This window comes from Takifugu rubripes, chromosome 13 (assembly GCF_901000725.2).
Source record: "Takifugu rubripes chromosome 13, fTakRub1.2, whole genome shotgun sequence".
NCBI lineage: Eukaryota > Metazoa > Chordata > Actinopteri > Tetraodontiformes > Tetraodontidae > Takifugu > Takifugu rubripes.
Window position 1 is genome coordinate 9,264,846 of NC_042297.1, and position 25,466 is coordinate 9,290,311.

A 25,466-nucleotide genomic window follows, 5' to 3' on the forward strand; every position below is an offset into this window, starting at 1 on the left:
TAAGGCCTGGTAAGTGGAAGCGAATTGGTATTGATTTTGCCACATTTTCATGCAATCACACTTGGTGAATGAGTCAAATGGTTTAAATCTCGACTCGATCTTTATGTTGGCTGCAATTGTGCTGTTTTGTTTTCATTTTTCAGTTGCAAAATAAGTGATATTATGCAACACACAGTGTGACAGGATTAGTCCAGAATGAGCCAGATAACCTTTGGACCGTGTTCACGGCTGCAGCACAGGCTTAGTGCTTGTTGTCTTCTGACTAAGCGTTGCAATAATGAGAGCACAAAATGACAAATTAATCCATTGTGAGTGATTTATCACTTATGCTGACAGTTTTGGTCTGTCTGAAAATTCCATTCATTAAGTCAAAGCCGTCCAGTAATTGAGCCGAATAACTTTGCCTCGTGTCTTAGCCTTCTAAAGGAACGACGCTGTTGTAATTCACATTTAATCGGATCGCTTTGTTTTGGATGATAAAATATGTTAACTCGCATTATTATGACTAATAAGAGAGGCATAGCTCTGTAAGATTCCAACTCCAAACAAAAGGGGCTGTGTTTGTACAACAGATGCTAATCAGCCTGTGTTGCTGTTTACTGATTTAGAAAGACTGCTGTCTGATGCAGATGCTGCTGTCTTCCAGGGCGCTTATTATTTTTACCTTTCACCTGAATCACACTCTGTTCCCAGTGTTTTAATTAAAATGTGGTCTTCAGCTCAATATTTGGATTCGTTGAGGTTTAAGCTCAGCATGTGAAATTGAATTTGCTTTTATTTTCAGCTAAAATGTAGTTAAGTAAACAACTGCAGATGTTTTGTATAGTTCTGTCTTCCCAAGAATAATTCTGCTTCAGACTTTCATGGAACTATCCATTGTATAAGTGCAGCGTTGTGTGTCTGATATGTGATACACACAAGCTCGCTGTTTTCTGTGAAACTATTATGTTTTCCTTCATTGAGCCAATAAATGTACTGTGAAAATAAGCCTGGTGATACCTGGAGATTAAAATTGCCCTAATATGCAATCACTCATCCACAACCTGAAAACACCAGTGTGCCAAGAAACCTGTTGCATTTATTTATTAGCTTTTTCCAAATAAAGCACATTTAATGCAATTCTAATTATGTAAGTGCATTAATAACATGCAGGCAGTGCAATCGGTGAAGCTGGGTCAAGTAATCACTTTATCCAATTTCCGTCTAGTGTCGCAGCCTGTTAAAATGATATTTACATTCCATGGTAATAGTCTGCTAATTACTGTTTACAAAGATGTTGTTGGAATTGAATGTAAAATTGGTTTAAGACACTTTAGCCACATCAACCCTGGCATTTAATTTAGGAGCTTTACTTCATGTTTAAAAGCCATGCCAAAGTAGGCTATGATTTCAGACTTTGTGTTTCCTTTCTTCAAATCAGTCCATGCTGCGATGGGAATGGCGACATTCTGACTAAATGAGGCCAAATCAGCAAGTGTCTGGGCTGTCAAACCTGCCTCAAAACACAATGAATTGGTTCCGACGCCGACACAGATCATTTCAATATTTTTACACCCGACTCTCCTTTCCCCATTTAACTCTACAGGTAAAAGGGAATAACAACCTCGATGGCTGAATTGTTGTTGTTTAAGCCTATTTTTAGATGACTTAAAAAAACAAAACAGCAGTTATATTTAAAAAAAGATATTCTTAAAACATTGGGATGTTACTGCAGTGCTAATACCCCCCTCCCCCCCCCCCCCCCAAAAAAATAATAAAATAAATAAAAATAAAAAAAACAGCTCTCTGAAAATTCAGGTTTTCTAATAAGAGGGTATGTGGCTAAGCTGTTAATTTTAGGAAATCCCAGTGTTTTAAAAAAAAAAATTATAGCAAAAAGCAAAAATAATTCAGGTAAAAGCACAGAATGGTCAATGCTTTCACGTTGGTACAACATAATTTGTATAAATTAAAAACTTTTAGAAAATGACATAAAATGTTACCTACTTCAGACTATATATGTGAATTATTCCAAACAATGATGAACAAATACTCAGATCTACAGATTTCAAGATACTGAGGAAACTAATAAAAAAAAAATTACCTCCATTTCAGGGGCTTAGATGATGCTCAGACAATGGAAGCTCTGGATTCCAGGCACGCGTCTGATTACTTGTCAACGCGGGGAGAATGCTATAATAGTGGACGTAATGGCTAAAAGCGGGTTACCACATGTGCCTGTGTATTCTTTAGAAATGGGATGAGGTGTGTTGTGAGCTGAGAGAAGGGGTGAATGACAGCAGAAAAATGCCTGCAGATGGATTTTGAAGCAGCCATACATCCTCGTTAGACCTCCTGTCTCCCAGGGGCCGCAGCAGCCTCCTCGTCTCCAACATACAAAAAGACGCATTCCACACGAATGCACAATCACGTAGAAAGCCAAACACCAAATGTTCTATTCTGCCATCGCTGATTCGGTCAGCCTGAAACGAGATTTAGAATTCCTGGCCTGGTGATAGAAAACATAAATAGAACACTAGGACACATGATGGCACACACCAAGAGCAGGGTTTTAGTGTAGCTGATGCTTTTTAGCATAAAATTGGGCTCTGACAAAGGGGTAAAGCTCCAGCAAACAACAACAGGAGAAGTTGAGGATTTGTCCACATTTGACGTATATAATAAATAAAGTAAAAGTGTTGATATTATGTAGATAATTCCATCCGTCCTTCCTTCTCCTTAAGGGCAGTGAGGGCAGCATAAATAGTTCAAACCACTGTAGATATTTAGTACGTTTTATGACATCCCTCCCCAGCTTCACGAAGCTTCCAACTGTCAATTATGCGTTGTAATATTTAATTTGGAATCGTAATTCTTTCTAAAAAAAAAAACAATAATTAAAGAAATCTGTTGGATCTTCAGGTCACCTTCTCTAAAGCCCATGAGACACCCATCACCCAGCGGTATACGGTGGAAAATTGCCCCCAGCATCCCAGCAGACTACTGAGTCATAACCCCCCCAAAGAGTGCCAACAGAACTACAGTGAAGCAAACAAGGATATAAATGGCTGCTCCTGACAGCTTGCTCCTGCACTCTGCATTCATTACGTCTCATTTTTTTTTCCCCCAACACACAAAAGACCGCCATCAAACCGTTGTTGTGCGTTTATGACGGGCTTTGCTGCGCCGCCACACCGGCCTTCAGGGGCCCATGGCTTCCACAGTTGAGACAGTCAGAGGTCAGTAATGAATATACATGTGTGGTCTGCAGCAGGGAAGATACCGGGAGAAATAGAGCGAGCCAGGAAGATGAATATTGAGTTAACGTGCCGAGCTGGGAGAGGGCTCCACTCCCAGCTCCCCAGCCACAACGTCTTGTGCTGTTAGTCTCAGTCTGGCTTGTGAACATAAATATTTACACGGCCGTCACCATCAGGATTTATAGGACATTCTCCGCTCTTCACGTAAGAGACACATAAAGAATGCTTTACTCCCTCTGTTCTCTGCTCCTCTCTCCTTTTGCACAGTGGCCATGAAAGTCTTGGTTCCTCTGGGATGTCTGAGCAATTTCTCTCCCCCTTGTGTTGCCTACAGACTGCCCACAATGTAAATGTTGCCTTGTTATATTGACATTTCTACAATGTGCCAGTCCCGGTAACCAAGAATCAGCAAAATAAGTGCTGTAAAATAAAGAGTTTGGATATTTCCAACTGGTGGGCTGCTGAGGGAGAGGCAGCAGAGGCAATAAAACAGAGACAAAATACTTATTGCTTTTCTTTGTAAACCAGAATACTGCAGGCTAGGCCCACTGCTGTTTACTTTTGTGTATTTGTGCGCGCTTAATATTTGCAGCGGTAACTGGGATCCTCTCAAATGATGCAGCGTCTCTGACTTTTTTTTCCTCTTCTCTCACCTACGATCCCTCCTCCCGATTCCGGTCTACTCCACCGCTGCCAAATCTATTTTGTCATGTAACTCCACTGATAGGTTGGCATGTAATTAACTCCCTGGCATGCACAGCGGGTTGTCATTTGCATGGTAATAAATCTTTGCCCCTTAATGTAGGTGGTGGAAAGCGAACACGGCTGTGTGCTTCCCTTCAGCAAACATCGCTGTCTCACCCTTATCAACTTTCCTACTCCAACCTGTTGGGTCTGAGGAGCGTAATCTTCGTTTCCAGGTGGCAGACTGTATTGATTGAGTATTGCGGTTCATTTTTATGAATGCTTTTAATGGGGGAGCTGCGGCAAATTAAGTTTTTTTGATGACTGACTTCTATTAATCCCACAGTGCATTTGGGGCCTTTATTTATTTGTCCCTACAAGCCTTCTGTCATCCATTACTGAGTCATATCCTTTTGAACACTTTATCAATTGTGGGCTCATCTTTCCTGGAGATCCCTGGCTCTCGCCCAACTATTGCTTGTATACAGTGTATCAGCCAAAGCCGCAACGACCGGGCTGAGCCAAACAGGGTGTGTGTTGAGAGACATCTACTGTAGTCGTGTGTATATTTGGCTCCCCGGGTGCACATGTGCCCAGTAAAGAAAAGGGCTCGAGACGAGGCTTTTGGGGCACAGAAAGGAGGAGGGGAGGATGTGTGGGGGAAAAAAAGATGAATGTAGTAAATATTGCACTCATCTGTCGTGGTGCAGCTCTCCCATCAGGCCTAATGAGTGTGCTGGGGTGACTTGTCGGTTCACAGGCCTGATTAAACATAGTCTCACGATGGCCCAGGGGAGGCTGGCCAGACCTAAAACTGCTCCCTGTTCCCCTTTGCCATCCTAATGGCTCCCTCTGATCTAACCTCATTTATCTCTATCCCCCCCCCCCCCCACACACACACACACACACATACACACACACACACACACACCCCTCTTGTTTCCTTGATGCCCTCTATTCATGATATTCCAGACTGTCATTTGTCTTTCCTGTGTCTGTGAGTCCTGGTCCATTCAAAACTAAATCTCTCTCCGTCCACGAGCATGTTTGTTCAGAAGCGGTTCTCTAATTCATAATGAGGCTGAAGCTGAGGGATGATGATTAACTGCAAAGGGATCCAGGAACTGGATGAGATGATAAGACAGAGACTTTGATTTAGTTGGCTGTAAATTTGCAGAATCTCGGCAGCTCCTCATAGCCGTGGGCCACGTGGGGTCAGGAGTCGGAGACCCGCCGCTAAGATGCAGCCGGTGCATTTCTAATCTTTCTCTCTTCACTTTGATCTCACTACCTTAAGTTGAAGCTTCCTTAAATCACCGCCGAGATGTTTTAAAGGGTTGCAATTATGGCAAAATAGCCCTTCATTTATCAAGATCCTTTCATCTTTGCACGGATTTATTTTATGAAAAGTATCAATTGTGCCCAGCCTCTGTTAGAGCTCCTATAGCAGAAACTTATGAAAGTCTGGCCATTGTTCCAGCAGGGAAACAGAAAGACAGCTAATGACTTGTTTTGGCTCCTTCAGAGCAACCAGAAAACCTGGTCGGACAAAAATATTGCAGCAGAACGCCACAGACTCGACAAATCTGCGTTCCCCGTCAAGGTGGGCGTCAGTGTTTGGAAAAAAAAACACGAAAGGAGAGAGTTGATGGGTCAAGAAGACCAGGAAAATTGGTTGCGCATTGAGCATAGTTAGCGAGAGCTGCTGCTGATTTGCCGTTTGTGTACAGTTGCAGTACTGATTCAGGAGATGAAAAAACAAGAGTTATGACTCAGGCAGAGAGACCATGAGGGAATTCATAATGATGGCCAGAGCTGGTTTCAGCTATTGGTTAAAGCTTTAAAAAGAAATTCTTCCCTGCTCTCCTCGCTTTCACTTTTAAAGTAACTGCAAAATGACAATTTCTATAAGACAAGAACGGGAACATTTAAACTAATAATATGGCTGCCTTTCAAACAAGGTTAATAACCATGTTAGCAACTCTGCTTTCTCCAAAACTGGACCCAGAGTTTTTTGAAACAGTCGGTGGCAGAAATCAGAAGCAAGTTTGAATGTGTTGAATATGTTGGGAATTTTTAAAAAAAGGCTTAAAACAGACCTAAAATAAGCCCAATTGTCTATTGATTAGACAAAACCTAAAGAAGACGATAGATATAAAATGATCCATGTTCAAACCAGTCCATAAAATATTTTTCAATTCATATTTGCATTTATTGTTTAGTTATTGTGTTATGGAAAGTATTACTGCAGCTGTAGTAAAAACACACACACACACACACACTGAGCCACAGAGAAGTGGAACTCCAGCAGTGTGGGGCAGGAGAGGAGGCTACGGGGCCCTGACCACATAATCATCTCCTAGAGAGTGATCATCAAGGCCTCCAACATCACTGCACAAATACACCAACCTTGGACCCCTGGAAGGAAAGACGGGGGAGGGGTGTAGATGGGGGTTTCAGGGCAGGGAAGGAGAAGTGAAGTCACAAAAGAAAGAAGGTGGAAGAGGAAATTAAAAAGCGGAAAGCACGCTAAAAATTTAAGGAGGCTGAGCGAGAGAATGTGAGCAGCGTATCGTTAAAGAGAAAAACTGCAAAACAGAAATTGTATTTATTAGTTCGGGGTTGGATGAACGTGAATGATATCTGAATGTTATGGAAAAGATAGCTGGAGGAGAGAGAGTTCACACGGACAAAAGACTTTAGTCAGTTTGGAAAAGGAGAATGTTAAGAAAGAGAGTGGGCAACCGAGGGTGCATTGACAGGAAAGACCAAGCCGGGAGACGGAAACCAGAGAGATTATTTGTTTGCCGCTCATGATGTTGCCCGGGAAATGCAGCTGCTAGGATTATGAGCTGATTAGTCCTCCTCCATCTCAAAGCTGCCTCCCAGCTGAGCTGCCTCCAACCGCGTGTCAGCAGGCTACCTGGGACACGGTCTGATGAACTAACTCCCGCAAATGGATGCACAGACTTCCAATACATTCCGGCTAGCCGGGTTCGTCCGTTGCATCGCCAATACTTTTTTCCCTCAACATCTCAATCCCCGGCTCTCTGCTTGACTCTCGGTGTGTGATGTGGCAAGGTGCTGATCTCGGGCCTTATCTTAGCCTGCAGCTCCGCTCACACTCCTTTCTCCACCAGCACCTTATCTGCCATCACTGTCAATCAGAGCAGATCAGGGTATCTGCAGCTGACTCTGAACGGCCACCCACCTCCCCTTGTCCCTGACAAGCAGCCTCGCTCCCTGTCTGTCACCCACACTCACACCTCCACTCCTCCCTCACCAAGAATTATTAGAAACAAGAACAAGTGCAGTGAGTTTGCCTGAAGTTTACTTGATTGTGAATCAGGTTTGGATAATTTGATATTGCATCCTTGAATAACAGCTCAATTTTAGAATACAGCATCTAAATAAATACTCCAAATAAATCGTAGTAATAACAACCAATTATTCCCTCATAAATGAGATAACTGCATGAGGCAACAATACATTTCACTAACGTATTAAACAGGCTGACAGTGGTGAAGGTTGTTCTTTCATTAATCTTACTTGGGGTCATTTTAATTTACTGAAGTTCCCGTTCAGTATCAAATGACATCATCACAATGTGTGACTTGCTGATTATCGATGGCAAATGAAGAAACAGTGTCAACTATTGTAATTCTTTATTATCAGGGTGTCCAAACATCTCTTTAAGAAGCCTCCAGGTGATCCAAAATGCTGCAGTGAGAGTTCTGACAGGTATTGACAAAAGAGATCACATAACTCCTGTACTGGTGTCTCTTCATTGGCTGCCCATTAAATCTAAAATTTTAAAAGTCTTCTTCTGACCTACCAGGTCCGTCGAGGCCTAGCTCCATCCTACCTAGAGGAGCTAGTGACGCCTAATAATCCCAATAGACCGCTCCCTTCTCAGAATGCTGGTTGACTTGAAGTCCCCAGAGTCTCTAAAGGTAGAATGGGGGGCCGAGCATTTAGCTACCAGGCCCCCCTGCTATGGAACCAGCTCCCTGTCCAGGTACGGGAGGCTGACTCCAGCTCTACTTTTAAGATTAGACTTAAAACCTTCCTCTTTGAAAAAGTTTATTGCCAGTAATTCAGTAATTCTTTAGTTCCAGTTAATATCCTAGACATAATTATCATATTTAGAGGGTCGTCTAATTATCAGGTTAATATCTTAGTTATGCTGCTGTAGGCCGGGGCTGCCAGGGTCCAGAACCATGATCACCTGACAGGCCTCTGTCACCCCACTGGCTGCCCCTCCTCTCCTCTCCTCTCCTCTCCTCTCCTCTCCTCTCCTCTCCTCTCCTCTCCTCTCCTCTCCTCTCCTCTCTCTATCCAGCTGGCCATCAGCAGGATGGTCCCCCTACATGAGCCTGGCCCAGCTCAAGAAACAATTTTGATTGTAACAGACGGCATATAACTAAAGACTGATTGATTGATTGATCGTTTCAATGATTGATTGATTGATTGATTGATTCTAAGTAACAGTGTTTAAGGGTCTGAAAAGGTTAAAAAGAAAAGAAAAAACTAGGTGAGTGGATTTAATATCATGAGGACAAAATTGACAAATGATGACCATCACTTACATCAAACAAAACACTGTAATTTGAATTTGCTTTTTCCTATTAAAGTGCTGCTTGGTAACACAAAAAGACATTTTTCTATACTTAATTTTGCAGTACAGCCAGCGCTGACTTGGGAAGTTAATATGGTACCGGCCTGCAGCCTAACAGTTCATGTTTTACTGAGTTATTGAACAATTGTGAGTTTGCTTTTCTGTATTGACTTGTAGATGTTCCCGCACGCTTGTGTGACGGTTGGCTGCACACTTAAACTAAAGTTATTGGTGCAAACTACAGAGGATGCTGGGAAAGCCACATTTCTCGATACTGCGCACACACGCTAATCACGGGGACTAATCCAGACTGCAGGCATTTTTGGTTCACAACCTCGCCACAGGAATAACAAAAGGAAACGAAAAGAAAGCAGGAAAAAATAGCAAAAATCCCTGTTGGGTGGGTTGAATATTTTTAGATGAGGGCACTTTTATGTAGGGGCAGGTGTGCTCAGGCTCCCTAATGCTGAAGTAATTGTAGATAATGGAGTTTTAAGGACAGCTGCTGATGCAGGTTTAAGTAGGATTTGGGGAGAGATTTATAGTGGAAGGAAAAAAGTGGATGGGTAGAAAAGAGGTACAACAGAGCATAGGAATGTGAAGGCGGAGATGAAATGGAGATGGAGAGGTTAAGGTTCAGGCAGAGAGAGGTTGACTGTCAAAGGTGAGAAGTAAGAGAAAGGGAGGAATGGGAGAAGAGACTTTCATATAAAGGGAAATGGCTCTATTATGTTGTAGAAAAAAAGCTCTGTGATTGAGAGGGAAAGGGGAAAAACACGACCCAGTGCTCCTCCAGAAAAGGGGGTTATAGAGGGCACAAGCTGGATGACTAATTGGGGTGGATATGAAATGAGGCTTGACTCAATCCACACCCTTGAATCAACTCTGCCCTACGGTATGTTTCAAATGGGCTCCCAAAGTGGTGCTTTTCCATTGATTATACCCTTTCAATGTTATGCTTCAACTCCTTGTCGGAGAAATTTGACGGGCACGGGGAGGGGGGGCAAGAGAGGAATCTGAAAGAAGAAGTTGAAATACCGGTCAATGAGTAAGAGGGGTAAAACCACAAAAGTAGAAAAGCAGAGAGTGAGCAATATCATCTAAACAGATAGCATGAATGTGTTTTAAGAGAGTTAGAGAGAGAGGACAAGGTGTGTGAAAAGTGTGTTTGGCGTGCCGTAAAGGCGCTGGTGCGCGGCTCTTCGCCTTGCATGGCATCCACACTTTATGAGGTGTGGAGGAGCCGTTTCCCTCGCCCCTGTGGCCATTTTAATGATACAGTTTCAATTCGAGAAGCAGCCACTTCAGTCGGCACCAAGGACTCCGCTGCCTCTGGTCTGCGCACGTGCACACAGACATCCGAGTTTGCTTGTTAACGGTGGTCGTTTTTGAATTTTCCTCCATGTCACTTTATCGAAAACAGAACCGCCGCTGTCTATGTTGATATCAATAAGATGACGTGGTGTGGTGTACTTTAAACAACGCTTCCATAATGTGGCTAACTCTGAAAACGCACATACCAGCTAAAATGCGCCCGGTGCACACACTCCATTGACGCTCACAGATGTGCAGACAGAGGAGACACTTTTTTTTTTACCCACAATCCTCACCTCTCGCTGTAACCTCTCACAGAGGAACATTCTGCTGTAATGCAATATTGATCTGACAGTGTAGTGTTCACTTGTGCGCGTGTGTGTTGGTGACAGGCGTGACTGTGCAGCATGTGTTCACAGGGTGCGTTCGTGCGACCACGGTATACATTTGCGTGCGTGTGTGTGTGTGTGTGGGTGTGTGTGTAGGTGTGACAGGGATGTGGCTATGAGCAAGGTGCATGAAGCAAGAGGAAAAAGGTGTTAGCCTCGGTGCTATTTCTAACACCTAGCTGTCAGGTCCCCTCACTACAGTGGCAAGTCTGCCTGAACAGGAACCAGTGGGGGCCCATGTGCCCTAACTTTACTTTTCACTTGTCTGTCTCGCTCTATGTTTCCTCCTGTCCTACCAGGAGTCTTTTATAGGTGCAGCATTTCCAAATGTTCACGCAATACAGTTTGTACTCTTCCATGCACGTTGAAAACTGTCCTGAGCACACGCTGCCTCAGAAACAGTGCAATAAAAATATAAAAGAAAACCTCAACTTCTGTATCGTTCATAATAATACTTGATGATTTGACAAGACTTCTTCTCTTGTGGTCCAGCCACAGCCTGCAGAGAGGAAAGACACCAATATTCTTGTGGCACAAGGAAAGGAGCGAGATGCAACCGCAATAAAGGCCGAGCAACAGAAAAAAAGATGGACGTGTGCGCAAAGTTCACTTGTGGCTAATATGACATTTAACAAAAGCGTTACTTCCATTTTCTTTTGTCATCAGCTGAAGGGAATAGCAAAGGGGGACCTTTTCTCTGGATTTACTGTTATTAGGGGGGGAAAAAACACTGTTAGGAACTTTTTAGGAATTTGTTTAGAGCTCTTTTTGATAACGCTGCCTGTTGCATGCCCCCGTAACTCTCTGGTAGATAGTTCCCAATTGCATTGTTGGTTCTTGTAAAGAATTTAATGTGTCTCTTTGGGTGCTGCTAATTGTCACCAGATTTACCATTTTCTAAATTATTTTCCAATTTTAACACATTGAACATAAATATACATTTTATCTAAATCTTTTATGTGTTCAGAGGTCCACAGATAATGTTGGATTATTCAATCACGTATTCCTGAATTTGTCCACTGCGTTTGTCACAGTACAGTGTAGCAAGGTCTTCACACAATGTCCCAGTTTGGATTTGCTGCCGTCCTCTGCAAGATTTGCATGACAACTATGCACTATGCAATGTGTAACTTCAGAAATATTATGATACATGTGCTAAACATGTGAAATTATGTAAATTTAAGGTGCACAAACTACAACACAGTTCAAAAGGTGAACAGTGTAAATAGCCGGCTGTTCGGGAGCCTGATGGTTGAGGGACAGAGAGACTTTCTGAGTCTTGTCCTGCTTTTCAGACTCCTGTATTTCCTGCCTGGGGGGAGACGAGTGAATGGTCCATGTTGGGGGGGTGTGGGGTCCTTGATGCTGGTAGAGGCCTTGATGGTAGAGCTGCTGGTCCACACAGTGATGCAGCTGGTCAGGATGGACTCAACAACGCAGCTGTTGAAGACGCTGTAGGACATCTGGTGACTTGCTTCACCAGCTGTGTGCTGTTACGGGACCCAGGTGAGGTCCTTGCTGATGTGGACCCCCTCCCCAGATATTTAGAAATAACATGAAGTTGAACAGAAAATAAAATGGAAACATTCAGCCAGTGGCAACAAGAAGACCAGGGTGTAAAATTGTATCCAAATTATTTTAAAGCCATGTTATTCTTTAATAAAAACTAATTAAGCAAGAATATGGGGAGCACAGCTTGTGCTGAATGGCAGTATATGCACACACACGCACACACACACACACATTCACAGTTTATAGGATACAGATCCACTCACAGGAGCCCAGAAACAGCAGCAGTTACTCCCAGTGCAATAACATGCAGACTAACTAATGGAACCACCCACATGCCAAACAGTCTTTTTATCTCAGACACACGCGCACACATGCACACACACAGACACACACAAACAAAAAGTATGCACCCACAAACGCTTTCTTTTTCCTTTTATCGCAGCCCACTCATTGCTCGTTAGCAGCTACATCAGGTGTTTTTTGTTGCTTTTTTGTACTTGTCATGTGACAGTCTACATCTGCTCAGAGCGCACCACCAAAAATACTTCAGGCAACAAAGTCTTTGGAGTTTGACTTTCTGCCTGTCTCCCCACATACCCCCCCCCCCCCCCCCCATCCCCACACACACACACACACACACCCCATTCCCCCACCCCCCGCTCACACACCCATCTTTAATCGCCATGTAAACAAGCGCAAGGTCATTTTCTTTCTTAAACGAAGTGTGGGAGATAAGAGGAGCGTGGCGTAGTTAATCCTTTGGACACGCTGATGGAGGAGTTTGTCCTGGCAATGCTCGGGTGTTAATTATGCAAGAATGCTTCTCCTTCTGCGTTCTGATCCCTCGCTCATGATGGATCCTCTTTTCTGTCTCTTCTCTTACTCCTTCATTGTCAGCTTTCTGACACCGTCTCTCACTTTTCCTTTTCTCCTTCTGGGCCCCCTCTCCTGGAGACATGTTGGATATCCAATCATAGAAAAGTTCTCCATGATTGTGTGTGTGTGGGTGTGTGTGCTTGTTGAAAGGTCTCGGCCAGTCCACGTGTGATTAACTGCATCGTTTGATAGCTCGCGCTGCCACGGTGATTTGCTGAGCTCAATAGCACCGTGTTTTCTTCACCTCTTGTTTTCTCTGCGAACAAACAAGTGCAGATTGCCTGGACGTCTTCAGTGATTGCCAGAATGAGCCTTGAATTTGCAATGAAAGGCCGCTAACATACCTGAGTGGCAGAAGAGGAAAGACAGGCCCGGGACCGGAGAAGGGGAAATCAAGGGGGAGGATGAAAAACGAAGCCACTCATGTGACGCGTTTTTCAACGCAACTGTCACCATTTCGGGTTGTCTCAGATTGTCACTACTTAAAACAGGACTTGACGGGTACTCCTGTATTAAAAGCTAATTATGTGTTGTGTTTTTAGATTTGAAGCAGAGAAAAAGGATAGCTCTGTAAGAAAATAACACTTGAGTGATGACAAAGTCCCCAAAAAAAGGAAGAAAGACTCATCAAAATTACCACTTTTGGATCATTTAGTCATTAAGCCTGGGCATATGACAGATTAACTTTGTCTTTTCGAGGTGAGTGGTGATCTCCACAAAGTTAAAAACAAGGACACATGCAAAAGTGGATTTAAATTCAGTCTGAAAAAAGAACCTGTCCTTTTACTGAGTCTGTGTCACATCAGGCTTTATAAAAACCCAACTGACTCTTAATTTGATTGTCCACTTTATCTCAAACCACCATGACCTGTTTGACTCAGAACCCACACAGACAAGGTAATTAGAAATCTCTACAGGAATTTGAAAAGCTTATGATTTTTGTTGTTGTTGGTGGTGATTTTCCTTCCGACTATTACTGCAAAACAACCTGATCTTCCTGCAAAGGGATCTTTGATGTTTAATTGGTTTGGAAATGTCATATTCCAGCATCCATGCTAACTATCGAAGAGACAGCGATGCAGCCGGAGAGAAAAATAAAATAAATAAATGAACGCATCATTCTTAGAGGCATGACAGCCCACAGACCTAATTTCCATCCCTCTTCCCTATTTGTCAGTCTTTTCCTCTTCCCCAGTGATGCAGCAACGTTAACAATGCTGTCCCCACATTTACCAGTTCTGCCTCATTACGGCAAAAGAAGTGGATAAATTAGCACAGGAGAGCATGCACGACGGCGTCTGGCTACACCTGTCAGAGAGAAAAAGATAGCGAATATGTCGATCGGGAGGAAAGGCGCGAAAGAACCGCCCGACTTACTGTACAGCCTTTCCAGGCGCATTAAAATGAAACACATTTACTCCATCCAAAGTCATTACCCGTGGACACCTACACCTTTCAACATTTGAGTAACTTTCTGAACTTTCCTCCCTTTCACATCATCACTTTTACTTTGAAAACCGCTTCACTGTTTAAAAAAAATATCATTCTTCAAAGGGAAATGTTTTACGTCTTATAAAATTGTTAAGCAGCAGTAAAGGACAAACATAAGAGTTTGTTTTTCCTATTTTGTGGATTTATGGATGGTGCATTCGCTTCACTGTCACCTCGCATCTCAGGAGAGTTAAAATGTGCATTATTGTGTTCCTGTTTATCAATGCTGACAGGCGGCCGTAACCTGGCCAATAAGAAAATATACTGTACAAGCATAAATCTGATTTATAAGCTCTGACAGATGGATAGAAGCCATACAATTACAAAAAAACTCATGCAGAGAAAGATTGAAAAAGAACATGATATGACAACAAAATTATTAGTAAACCTAAAATGTGCTATCAAAGGGAAAAAATAATGGCTACATTGACCCGCAGTGATCATCTGTCATTACCCAGCATATGTGTACAGTATGTGTGTGTGGGTATAGACGTTTACCTTATGCAACTAAGAAATGGCGTATGTTACGAAACAATTGAAAAACATTCTCTTTTTTATGTTTAATTTTAATTTCATGGCGGGCGCAGTGTGGCTTTTTCAAACATTTTTTTCTGGTTTCCTGGTTTAATGGAATGACTGAACGATACACTAACCTCAAATGACGGCAGCAACAGTACAATGTTCTTTTATTTCCGACCAAAATAATTGATGTGAAAAGTTGCTGTTCAACTGTGGCTGGTAAAAAATGAAAAAGACAAACGGATTTGGAAATTACAATCTTCTGGACACAAGAATTCTCATGCACGGCGGGCCTTTAAAACGCTCCATCTCTCCTCTAAATTTGACCGGTGCCTCTGGCCTTCCATCCTTATGAGCTGCTGCAAGTTTTCCATTCCAATCGGCCAATTTGTGTTTGCATCCTGTTCACATTTACCCCCAGAAAACCACCGGAGTGACCACTGACGCGTCTGCCTATCTTTCCGCTTGCAAAGATTAACATTTGACGCTCTCCAAGGTTGAAAATCCCATCACATGGAACGTAATTAATTTTTGCTAAATATTCAGGGCCACAAGCCACATAATAGGAGACAATACCACATGCGTCCCTCGAATGTGATTCCATTCAGTCCCTATCGGCAGGACGGCCAATGCGGCGCGCTGCAGCGTGGTAAATGCTTTCAACCCGAGGGATTAGAAAAACAATGGCCCTTTTTAATTTCTTTTCTAAAGCAGGTAGCAGAAAGACAATGATACAGACGTAATTGATGATGAAGAGAGCAGAGAGGAGCCTAAGAGGGGTCTCTCGTCCGGTGCCTGCACCTTTTTTTTCCTCCATAATGGCAACCTTTCAGGGCCAAGCTATGTCGCAGAAGACAAATTGACTGGCAGTGGAACACAATCTGCTCCTTAAAAGAATGGGCAACATCCCAGTGTGGTCTGAGTAATTAGTTTAAACCTTTGCATTTTGGTATTGCGGCACCCACTAGACAGGAGCTCAGCGGGTTGGCTGGTAGCACCTGCACACAGCCCAAATACTCATCACAAAGCCTATAATACAGGATATAACGATTAACATGTTACTATAGTGCAAATGCTGCAGGAGTGCATAGGAAATACTATAGTGAACCAAGTTTCTCTGAGAAGTGAACAAATGTCTGTTTACTAGACCAAAAATAAGGGATGTGTCGGAGTCTGTTTGTAGACATAACTTTTAGTTATGTGTCTGTGCCCAGTGTTTGTGTTAAAGCACAAACGAGGTAACAACAGGAGGAAAAATGCCGCTTGCTCAGTCTCTCTGTGCAGCCAGACGCAGACATATGGTGGGTCTACGGCGGCCACATCTGTGACTTAATGTAGGGAGAAAGTGTCAAGAACACAGACGCGCTGGTCCATGACAGTCTGTTTAGTGACACATTCTGTAATACTGCTATTGCACAATCTCCAGCTGACCCACTTCCGTGTGACACGCGCGCTGAAGCCAACGCTCCGTGCTTTCCATGCACGGATTTGAGTGACGCCGACACCCTCAAGCCTAAAGCGCTTCACTCCAAAATATTTGGAATATTTTTCCCAGGTCATCCTTGTTGCACTTGGCTGCACAGGTCAGGTGGAAACACAAACACGAGGCATCACGAGCCCTCATACTTTTTCATCCACGCAAGACTAAATACCCAAATAGCGCAAGGCTGGAGGAATGAGCCTCCTTTGTTGATATTGTCACAGTTTGTGGCTGACATTTTCCCGAAAGTTGCACCGTCTGATTGCAAGTTATTCTGACACAGCCAGAACTTTCGCTTGGTCCAGACTGTTGCAGCTATTTCAATATCCACTGGCTGCTTTGTAATTAGCAAAGGAGGAATTGCAAAGAATGACGCTGAATAGATCCTCGAAGGCGCCACCCAACACGCCACGTGTTTCATAGAAACAAGTATAGAAACAGAATGAGCGAGAGTGGAAAAGATGATGGGAAAGAGAGCACGGTGGGGGGCAGGAGTGAATAAGGGACAAAGAGGAGCTGCATCTTTTTTTCCCCTCAGAATTTTTTAATTGGCTTTCAGGCTTCAGTAGCGCCCAATTAGCATGCTTGTTACATGAGAACACAAGGAGCTAATTGGTCTGAGAGGAGAAAAGTGACGTGGCCCCGAAAGGAGAGGGCAGGATTTATCTGAATGCTCCCAGTTCCGGCAACAGCAAGTTAGAGTGTTGTTTGACAAAATGTTTGTCAAGAGCTTTTTTGTTGCTGCAGTTACAGCATGCACTTTTCTTGCTACGTGCGTTTCCAGATGGGTTTAAAAGGTGGGTTTACGCCACTTTTTTGCAGTTACACAAACCATTAGTCCATTCTTTGTAAACTATTTATCCCAAATCTACATGCAGGAAAAAGGTCAATCATGTGGAAGACATAACCTAACCCGCTGTGTTGTGCGCAGGAATACGCCGAACCTGTGCACGAGCCCGACAGAGGAGCTCACCAAGGACAGGAGGCTGAATCTCTGATTACATTTAGAGTATGAGCTCTAGCAGCAGGATTGGGTGCACAGGGTATCAAGAGCTCATTATGCTCTTTACATGCAATTAATCAAACAATATAAACAAAGCTCGCCTCAGCCACAACAGACACAGACCCATTCCCCGTTGGCAACGGAGGCTCGGCGCTCGCAGATCAAAATTTAGTCAGTAAAGTGTATGAATTATGTAAAACTTAAGATTCACAGGCAATCTGGTGATGATGTAAGAGGCACAACACCCCACTGAGAGCACACAAACACACAGAAATATCTCTGGCTCCTCCCTGTCTCGCTCTCATGCTTTCCTTCTCCTCTGTGTTTGTGAAAATATATATGCATCATTATTGTGGGGAAAAAGAGAAATCAAAGCATGCTGCAGCAATGCACTTACCTAGAAATGGTATGTGCAAGAAAAACAGTTAAGGAAATGCGAGTGAGAAACGTGAGGGGCTGATCACATAGGTGTTTATGTTGGGAGTTAATCAAGCGGACATGATGTTATAAGAATTTCCTGGAAGACGACGTTGCGATGTTCAGTAATACCGTAAAAACACACTTCTCCAGATGCATGACACTGTGTTTGGGAAATCTCTGTGATTTTTTTTTCACCACGAAAGGATAAAAGTTGGAAAATATCAATGATTCTAAGAACAAACTCTTGACCTCTGACCCTGTCCCTCATCTGACAGTTCTGCAGACCGTAATGTAGCAGAAAATCAACCAAACTGGAAACGTGGGACAAGCACCACGAGGCTTTTACCGCCTCGGCTCTCAGCCCAGTAGAAAACTAATTTCCTTCTGACAGATGTCAGATGGAGACTGAGACATGCAGCTCGCACAACACCGGCCTCCCCTGTTGCAGACTAAAGCCGAACAGTCAGTGTGACAACACTTCATCAGCATCCCGTCATGCACGCGGTTCCTCTTGATATTTGGGTTGGTATTTTTTCAACTACCAGCCTGCAACTACAAGTTCGGTGTGAATAAACCACAGAGTACTGAATCCAAACTACACCTGGAAAATTAAACCCAACATTCCCTGTGATCCAGAGATTTTGCTGAGCTCTGTGTAAGTGCAATCTAACAATGGACTTGTTTTAAGGACAGAAAATAAATCTGCAAATAGCTGACAGCAGCAACTGCAGCAGCAACTGGACTGCACATCTGTGGCATCTCCAGTGTTTTGAAATGCCATTGGGAGGCCAGAATTATACCACAGAGCATCGCAGGCCATCGGGCCTCGACAACAACAATGAAGCCTGTTCAAAAATGTCACTTTTCTTTCCTACATCCCTCCATCTCCACGCGTTTTCTCTCTGGCTCTTTCCCTGGCTTTGTTTAATACACACGTCATCTATCTATCTCTCTCTTTCTCTCTCTCTCTTACACAGGAAGACGGAACATCTTTATTAGCTCTCCGTATGCAGGCTGTGCTCAGCCTGAGATTGCAGGACTGACTCCTTGCTGCGAGCTGTCCAGGGGAAATGTTTACCCAAACCCCAGCGAACACGCCATTAACCTTTTCCTAGATAGAAGACAAACAAGAATGTCCCTGCACGAGGGCAATAAAGACGCAAACACGTATCCGAGACCATCATGGCAATCATCTCATTATGAAGCGGTGGGAGGTAGTAACGACCCGGGGAGGCCGCTCTCTCAGGGTCTGTCTCACCGCAGTGTACCAATGTGCCTAACGTTCAGTGAAGTACCTATGAAATGCAGTGAAGTGCAAACAACTGATTAACCTAACAGTGATGAGCAACCCTCCCCCCCCCCCCCCCCCCCACACACACACACACACTCACACAATTTATCCAAGCAGTCCTGCTTCCTGTCTTTTCCCTCCTATCTCCTCCTGTCCCTCAATACCTCTCACCTCCCTGGAGATTGAGATGGATTTCTGGGGGCTCCGATTAAAGCCTCCACCTGAGTGGACGTGGTGGTCTGTAGCAAAAGGAAAAAAAAGAGGAGGGTGGGGCTTGTGCAGAGGGGTACTGGGAAGCCTGGGAGCTACCACAGCTAGGGGCATAATTCAATCAGACCTCGATAATTCCCTCGATGCGAGAGTTGAATCCTCGTCGCACACACCGAGTGCGGATAGACACCACAAGCTCACACTCATCCTCGAACGAGGGCCTCCTCCTGGGTGGGCTTAAGAGCCTACTACTGGGTTTGTTTTACCTGTGTCATTTGAAGAGGCCATTATTTTAATTGAAAAGTTACCCGTCCGCCAAAGGCAAAAACGATTGAAGGACCACAAAAAAAAGCAGTCAAGAGAATTAAAACAAAAACACCAGATGGTGATATACATGGTAAAAATGATTGTTTATACTTACTGTTTGATTATATGTGATAATGAGAGTGGGATTCCTCAAGGCAATTAGTGTCTGTGGCAGCCATATTGTGAGAGGACAGGAGAAGGACAGTGCAGGCTGTTATGAAGGTGGGCTTATCAAATATCTCTGCCAGGGTGATTAGTGTAATAAGACACTGCAAGGTGAGATAGGCCACTCGCAATCTTTAAGTAGTGTGTGTGTGTGTGTGTGTGTGTGTGTGTGTGTGTGTGTGTGTGTGAGTGTGTGTGTGTGTGTGTGTGTGTGTGTGTGTGTGCACGCGTGACTGTGCGTGTAGGAGGACAAAATCGGCACAAGCGTGATCAAGAAGAGGCTAAAAGGCTGGTTTAAAACAGAGCGAGTGACTCCCTCCATCTGTTTCCATCTGGGCGTGTTCGTGTTCTAATGTTGCGCTGTGTCCTCATGAGCCTCAGCATGTGTGTGAGAGCAAGTGTGATGTAATTCCTATGTCAATGTGGGTTCCCATGCCAGGCTGGCCGACCCCGGGGCCGTTAGCCTGTGGCAGCGGGTGTATCGGAGGCACTTACCCCTGGCAGAGTCTTCTGTTCATGGAGGGCGCTCTGGGCCTTCAGTGCTGACTCTCTGGCACAGTATGTAAGAAAGGCACATCCTAAAGTGTCCAGGAGACAGAAAGAGAGAGAGACTTATTCCAGCAGACAAGGACTTTGCAGCAACAGGGCGTCATTCTTCATTTACAGACGACCTTTGTGGTTGTGGTTTTTAAGAAGATAGCAATATCAAGGAGCAGGACCAGAAATATATTGTCTGGTGACTCAGGGATAACAGTGCTGAGAAGCAATTAAAATCAATGTTCAAGGTGTCATAATACTGTTAAGTACAAACCTTTTATAAAAGTATAGCTAAAGTAAGCTCTCAGACCAAATTGTCACTTTTACTGAATAGTTCTACAAAGTAAAAAGCACTTTAATGCTTTAAGTAGAAGCACACTCGAAATGCTGCACGTGAAAACAGCCTCTTGAAGGATGTTTGTTTTTGGAGATTAAGCGTTCCTGCAATCCGACCACAGATTTGTGATTCGACTGAAGTCATTCCAATTTACAACCATAAGACTGACTGGAGTTTTACAATCTGTTGCCAAAAACATGTATTTTGTAAAAATGGAACTCATATACTCTGCTGACAATTGCGACGTGGCTCTCTGAAGTTAATAGCTCTGTACCCTCAGAGAAAATAACCCTTGGACTCAATTCAGGATTCAAATTTTCACCATCTCTCTAAATATGACAACCTTTGAAAGTAGAATTACCAAATTTATGCATGTGGTCTTTGCTCAGAAGAACAAAAAACTTTTCCTCATTCTTTGTTTTTTTTTCCCCATACATGTCAAATGTGTTCCAACAAGTTATGTTTCTCAGTTCAGCTGGGAGATATCAGAAGTTTCTTCTCACAGTAGTCAAAATCCGTTCTTATTCCTTTCTTTGTAGCTTTTTGTTGTTGTTGTTGTTGTTGCTTCTGCCAATTGACTGTTGGCTTTTCTACGAGTCAGACATTTAAGGAAGACAAAACGAGTGTGCGTCAATAAATATGTCCTTAACAGAAAATGTGACAGGCCTTATTAAAGGTGAGCATTTGCTCCTTTATGAGTTTGGCAGTGCTGACAGTGGGTGACCCCCGCAGAAAAAGGTTCAGAAAAGGTTTTGCACTGTGCAGCATAATTTCCCATTACTACATGTCACACCTGCTGCAAAGGTTTCCCAGGGGAGAAGCCCCCCACCCCCAAGACACACACACACACACACATACAAATGATGGCTGGCATGTTACACATAACAGTCACCGCCCCCTAAAATCCCAGCAACGCACTCTGGCACCCGACCAAGAGCGCTCTCGTCGGCGACAACCTTCAACCGCCGCCGCAACCGAAGAGGAGAAAAATCACCCAGATGACACCAGAGCAGCGCACAGCCGAGCACAAAGTTTGGGGTAACACTTCTCACCCTTGGTCACATTAGAAAACTTGGGGACTGGACATGAGGCCTCCTGAGAAATACAAGTCTCCTGCCCTCTCCCTCTGATAAACCCTGTCACACAAACAGCACGACCAGAGTTCACCCGGATTCATAACTACCGTAATGCCCTACAGATTGCTGTTATTGGTTTTTTTAACAGAAACTTTCTGCGGCCTGGTTTTATTTTCTGAAACACAGGCAGCAGAAATCTCAATACTCCTTCCACACAACAGTTTCATGTCACGATCAGTTTCACTGCTCACCTCCATGATTGTTTCTCTTTCTTGTGTGATTCTAAAATCTGCCACTTCTCTTCGACGTTAATACCAACTCAAGAGTATGTTGATTATCAACTTTAACTTGAAATATTAAAATGATTACTAAGATTTTACTATGAACTCTGAATTGTGGACCATTGTGTTTAAGACAGTCCGGTAACAATTTTCTTGCATGCACAACACTGTTCGATGGTCGAGGTAGATATTTTGGCCCATATTGCGTGATTTATAGGATTCAGTCTGTGAAATAATTAAAACCATTTCCTCTTCAGCTAATTACAATAATAATTCAATGAGGTGTCACCTGCTTTTGCTTTAGGGAGTCCCACAATTTAAAAATATTCAGCTTTTTTAGTGTGTGTGTGATGTAAAAAAAAAAATGTTCCTGTTCAAGATTTATATGGTACATCTTTTATTGATATGGCTCTAATTTCATTTTAATTGCTTTTATTTTGTCACTTGCCCAGCGCTGTCTTACATTTTTATTGTTAACAAATGCTGTTGCCTTGGTTATAATTATTGCATTTAAATTTTCACATTTAAAATATATGTCATTTGTGCAAATCTAATTAAGGTATCCTTTAATTCTGATTCCTGTACTTATTAACAAGTATCTTTACAGATATGTATTTGGTTGAAGGATGTGAGTACTCCCACCACTGCTCTGATTTTATTTTAGGAGCACCAGAAGCCATCTGCCTTCTGCTGCAGAGTTGTCACTTCCAGAAATGTGAGAGTATGTGATTGTGCGTGATAGTATTATTGTTAAAGGGACTTTTGGCCTTTAATATGCTGGCCAGCTGGGTGGCTGCCTCTCCTTCCTGGAGCTGGTGGAAAATTGGCAGGACTTTGGCAAAACTTCATATCCAACTGTGGCAGCTTTGGAAACGCATTAAGCCCAAAGGAGTGAATGATTGAGAAAATCAGTGGTGGAACAGATGAGTGTTAGACTTTAAAAATATGAGCTGAGGCACACCAGTAATGTCTGAGGGGAGGTAACCAGGACGAAGCAGCTGGGAAAAGGTTAGGACTGACACCTCAATGTGTTAGGCGGGCTAACTGAGATAAGAATACCATGGCATTACACATACATGATAATCAGTCTATCTATCTATAACCGAGGAACTGAGCAAAGGTCTTGTAAGTCAGTAATAGATTCTATAGGACTCTAAATCTTCTTTTGTGAATTCTAGTTTGAGTTAGAAAAACATTAACGGAATCCTGGGGGAGGAAAGCTGCATTAAGTGTCAGGGAAAAAAAGAGTATGCGGTGCTTTAACAAAAGGACTCGTGGCTCCCTGTGATGAGCAGGTTAAGGGAGGTGAAAACAATACTTTGGTAATCAAAGGCAATTTAGCACGGTATAATTTTAGAGGGGGACAAGGGTTCAAGAAATTACACTTAAAGCAAATGAGAAAGGCAAATGGGCCTCTGCGTTATGTGGGACACATTTATGCTAATTACTTAAAAAAGTGTTTATATATGGAAATGAGCATGTGCTGACAATTGCCTGCATCCAAGCATTACGAGTAAATTGCACTTTTTTGAGCATCAGATACCTGTAATTGAAATGACTTCGGAGCAAATTTGTATAAAATTCCAATTCATTAGCACCCAGTTCATGAATCATGAGCAATTTGCTCTCCTGCAGTCTCCTCACACATCTGACGCGGGAATCGTTCATTAAAGTGGAGAAAGTGTAAATCAATTTTTAAAAAACTAAGGGAAAATTATGTAAAACACCTCAATGATGCAGAACGTGTCAGCCTGACCCTCTCTTGGGCATTGAGACGTAGATACGTCAACAACACTATTACCTGCCGAGCAGCTTCCTGTCCTCCCGTTCCTTCTCTCTCCGTTTGCAGCGGAGCCGTTTGGAGCGGTTAGCTGTCGGATTCGCACATGGGCCTCTTTCTAATGATCAAAGAGGTCATCTGTAGACTTAAGCTACAGCTGTCACTCAGCGTTCGCACGGTGTCAATCATTGTCCAACACCTCTACAACATTCATGCTGCAGAGAAAACACAGCACAGGCCTGCACGCGGCGCTCCGGGTTACTGAAAACTATCATTTAAAAAATAATAAAATTCACAGTAAACTACAAGGATCCGTGAATCAGGAAACACCAAATATCACCTCACTGCTGGTGTTTACTTTTGACATTTAAATGCTAAGGGGTTTTTTTTTCTGCCACTTTGGCAGGCTATTTATAGACAATTAAGCAGCACGGACTCACCGAGGAGGGGAGAATGGATGAGGATATTTAGCAACTCTTTGTATCTTTTCCTCCTGGCTGCGTGCTGCAGCTCAGACTCCCTCCTCTCAGCGTCAGAGACGGATTGATAGATAACACTACTCAAGCAAAAGATTTGCCCCCCGCTAGCATTCAGCATGTCTGAACAATGCACGCGTCCTGGCACCGGCACAAAGTATTATGATAATGTAGTGCTCAGCGAAAAGTGATGGATGTTAAACAGCACGACCTGGCTGCACCGCGCTGGCGAGCACCAATATTGTCAAGTCATCCCACACAGTATATGGCTCCCTGACGACATGCACGCTATCAAAGGCGCATCAGGATATAATCAGGCGCTGATCGCCACAGTGACCCTTTGAACAGGCACCAGCACAAAGCTGGAATCCCCTCAGCGTGTTCAGAAAAACCAAACTGTCCACAGACGTTTTGAGTAAAATAAGCAAGATGAAGAATTCTCAAAGCACCGAACATAATCTGCACGAGTTAGCTCCGAGCAAACGTGCGGAATATTCTGATCTGCTCTTAAATCCTTAATTATTGTGCAGTTCTGTGTTGCAGAAGCCAGACTGGGAAACATGGAGTGATGCAAATCACACATTAGGTATGGTTTACTAACTGATGCCAAGAGCCATACAAATCATCTCCCCGAAACAAATCAAATCTTCCTCAACCTCAAACCGAGCTCAAAGAGGCTTTTCAAAATAGCTGTCTCTGTCTCTGCAGCGAATCTTCATAAACTTTTTACTTTCAGGGATTATGGAGCTGATTAAATCCTCCCTGACTGTTCTGTGTCTCAGCTGTGAAAAATGTTTGCATTAATGTTTATGATGGAGAGACAAAAAATGTGGATTGGACGTATGACTGAAGTCGATGAGCCTCCTGTTCTCCTGCTATAACCGTGACCCATTTGCATATTTAGCTGTCTCTTCTAACCCACAATAGCTACAAAGTACTCCTGGACTCACATTTACATCAGTGTTTATCAAATATTATTCTTGCGATATAGATTAAAATAGTGAATCTTGGTCTATTCGGTAAGAACACCTATTTGTTTCAACAAGTGGCCATTTTTATTTAGCTGATACAGAAAAGTTAGCAAGTTGAGGTTGGGCAGTAGCACAACATTCGTTGGTGGGTTCGGTTGTGACATTTATGGCAATGTGATGAATGTAGGCACGATATTCTGCATCCTTTCAACTTTCTCTCGCATCATGGAAAATATATGGCTCTTACATTGCTTAACACTTTAATCCGGAGAAATCCATCAATTGTGCCCGGTTCCGGCTGCAGGCGCCTCCAAAATGAGATCCAACAAATCCAAATAGTCTCTTATGACGGTGTGTACAATATTTGTACTGATAACGACGGTGTAATTATATTAGCATTAATGTAGTCACAATCTCAGTTATTGTTGTTCATTCATCACCATCATGGATGCCGGAGCATGAGCACAGTGTTGCTGCTGCGGCTGCCGGTT

The 25,466-nt window shown here is 43.3% G+C and overlaps 1 protein-coding gene across 5 annotated transcripts in view; it reads right to left on the minus strand.

The window, feature by feature from the left end:
- celf6 (CUGBP Elav-like family member 6) overlaps positions 1 to 25,466 on the minus strand; it is a 111,679-nt gene that overhangs the window by 83,582 nt on the left and 2,631 nt on the right. For all 5 annotated transcript variants that reach the window (XR_003890496.1, XM_029846288.1, XM_029846289.1 and 2 more), the window contains exon 2: positions 20,013 to 20,095. Coding sequence is in view for 4 of the 5 variants with exons in the window: in XM_029846288.1 (XP_029702148.1) it covers positions 20,013 to 20,095 (83 nt within the window). In the remaining variant the exon portion in view is untranslated. The remainder of the gene's footprint in view (positions 1 to 20,012; positions 20,096 to 25,466) is intronic.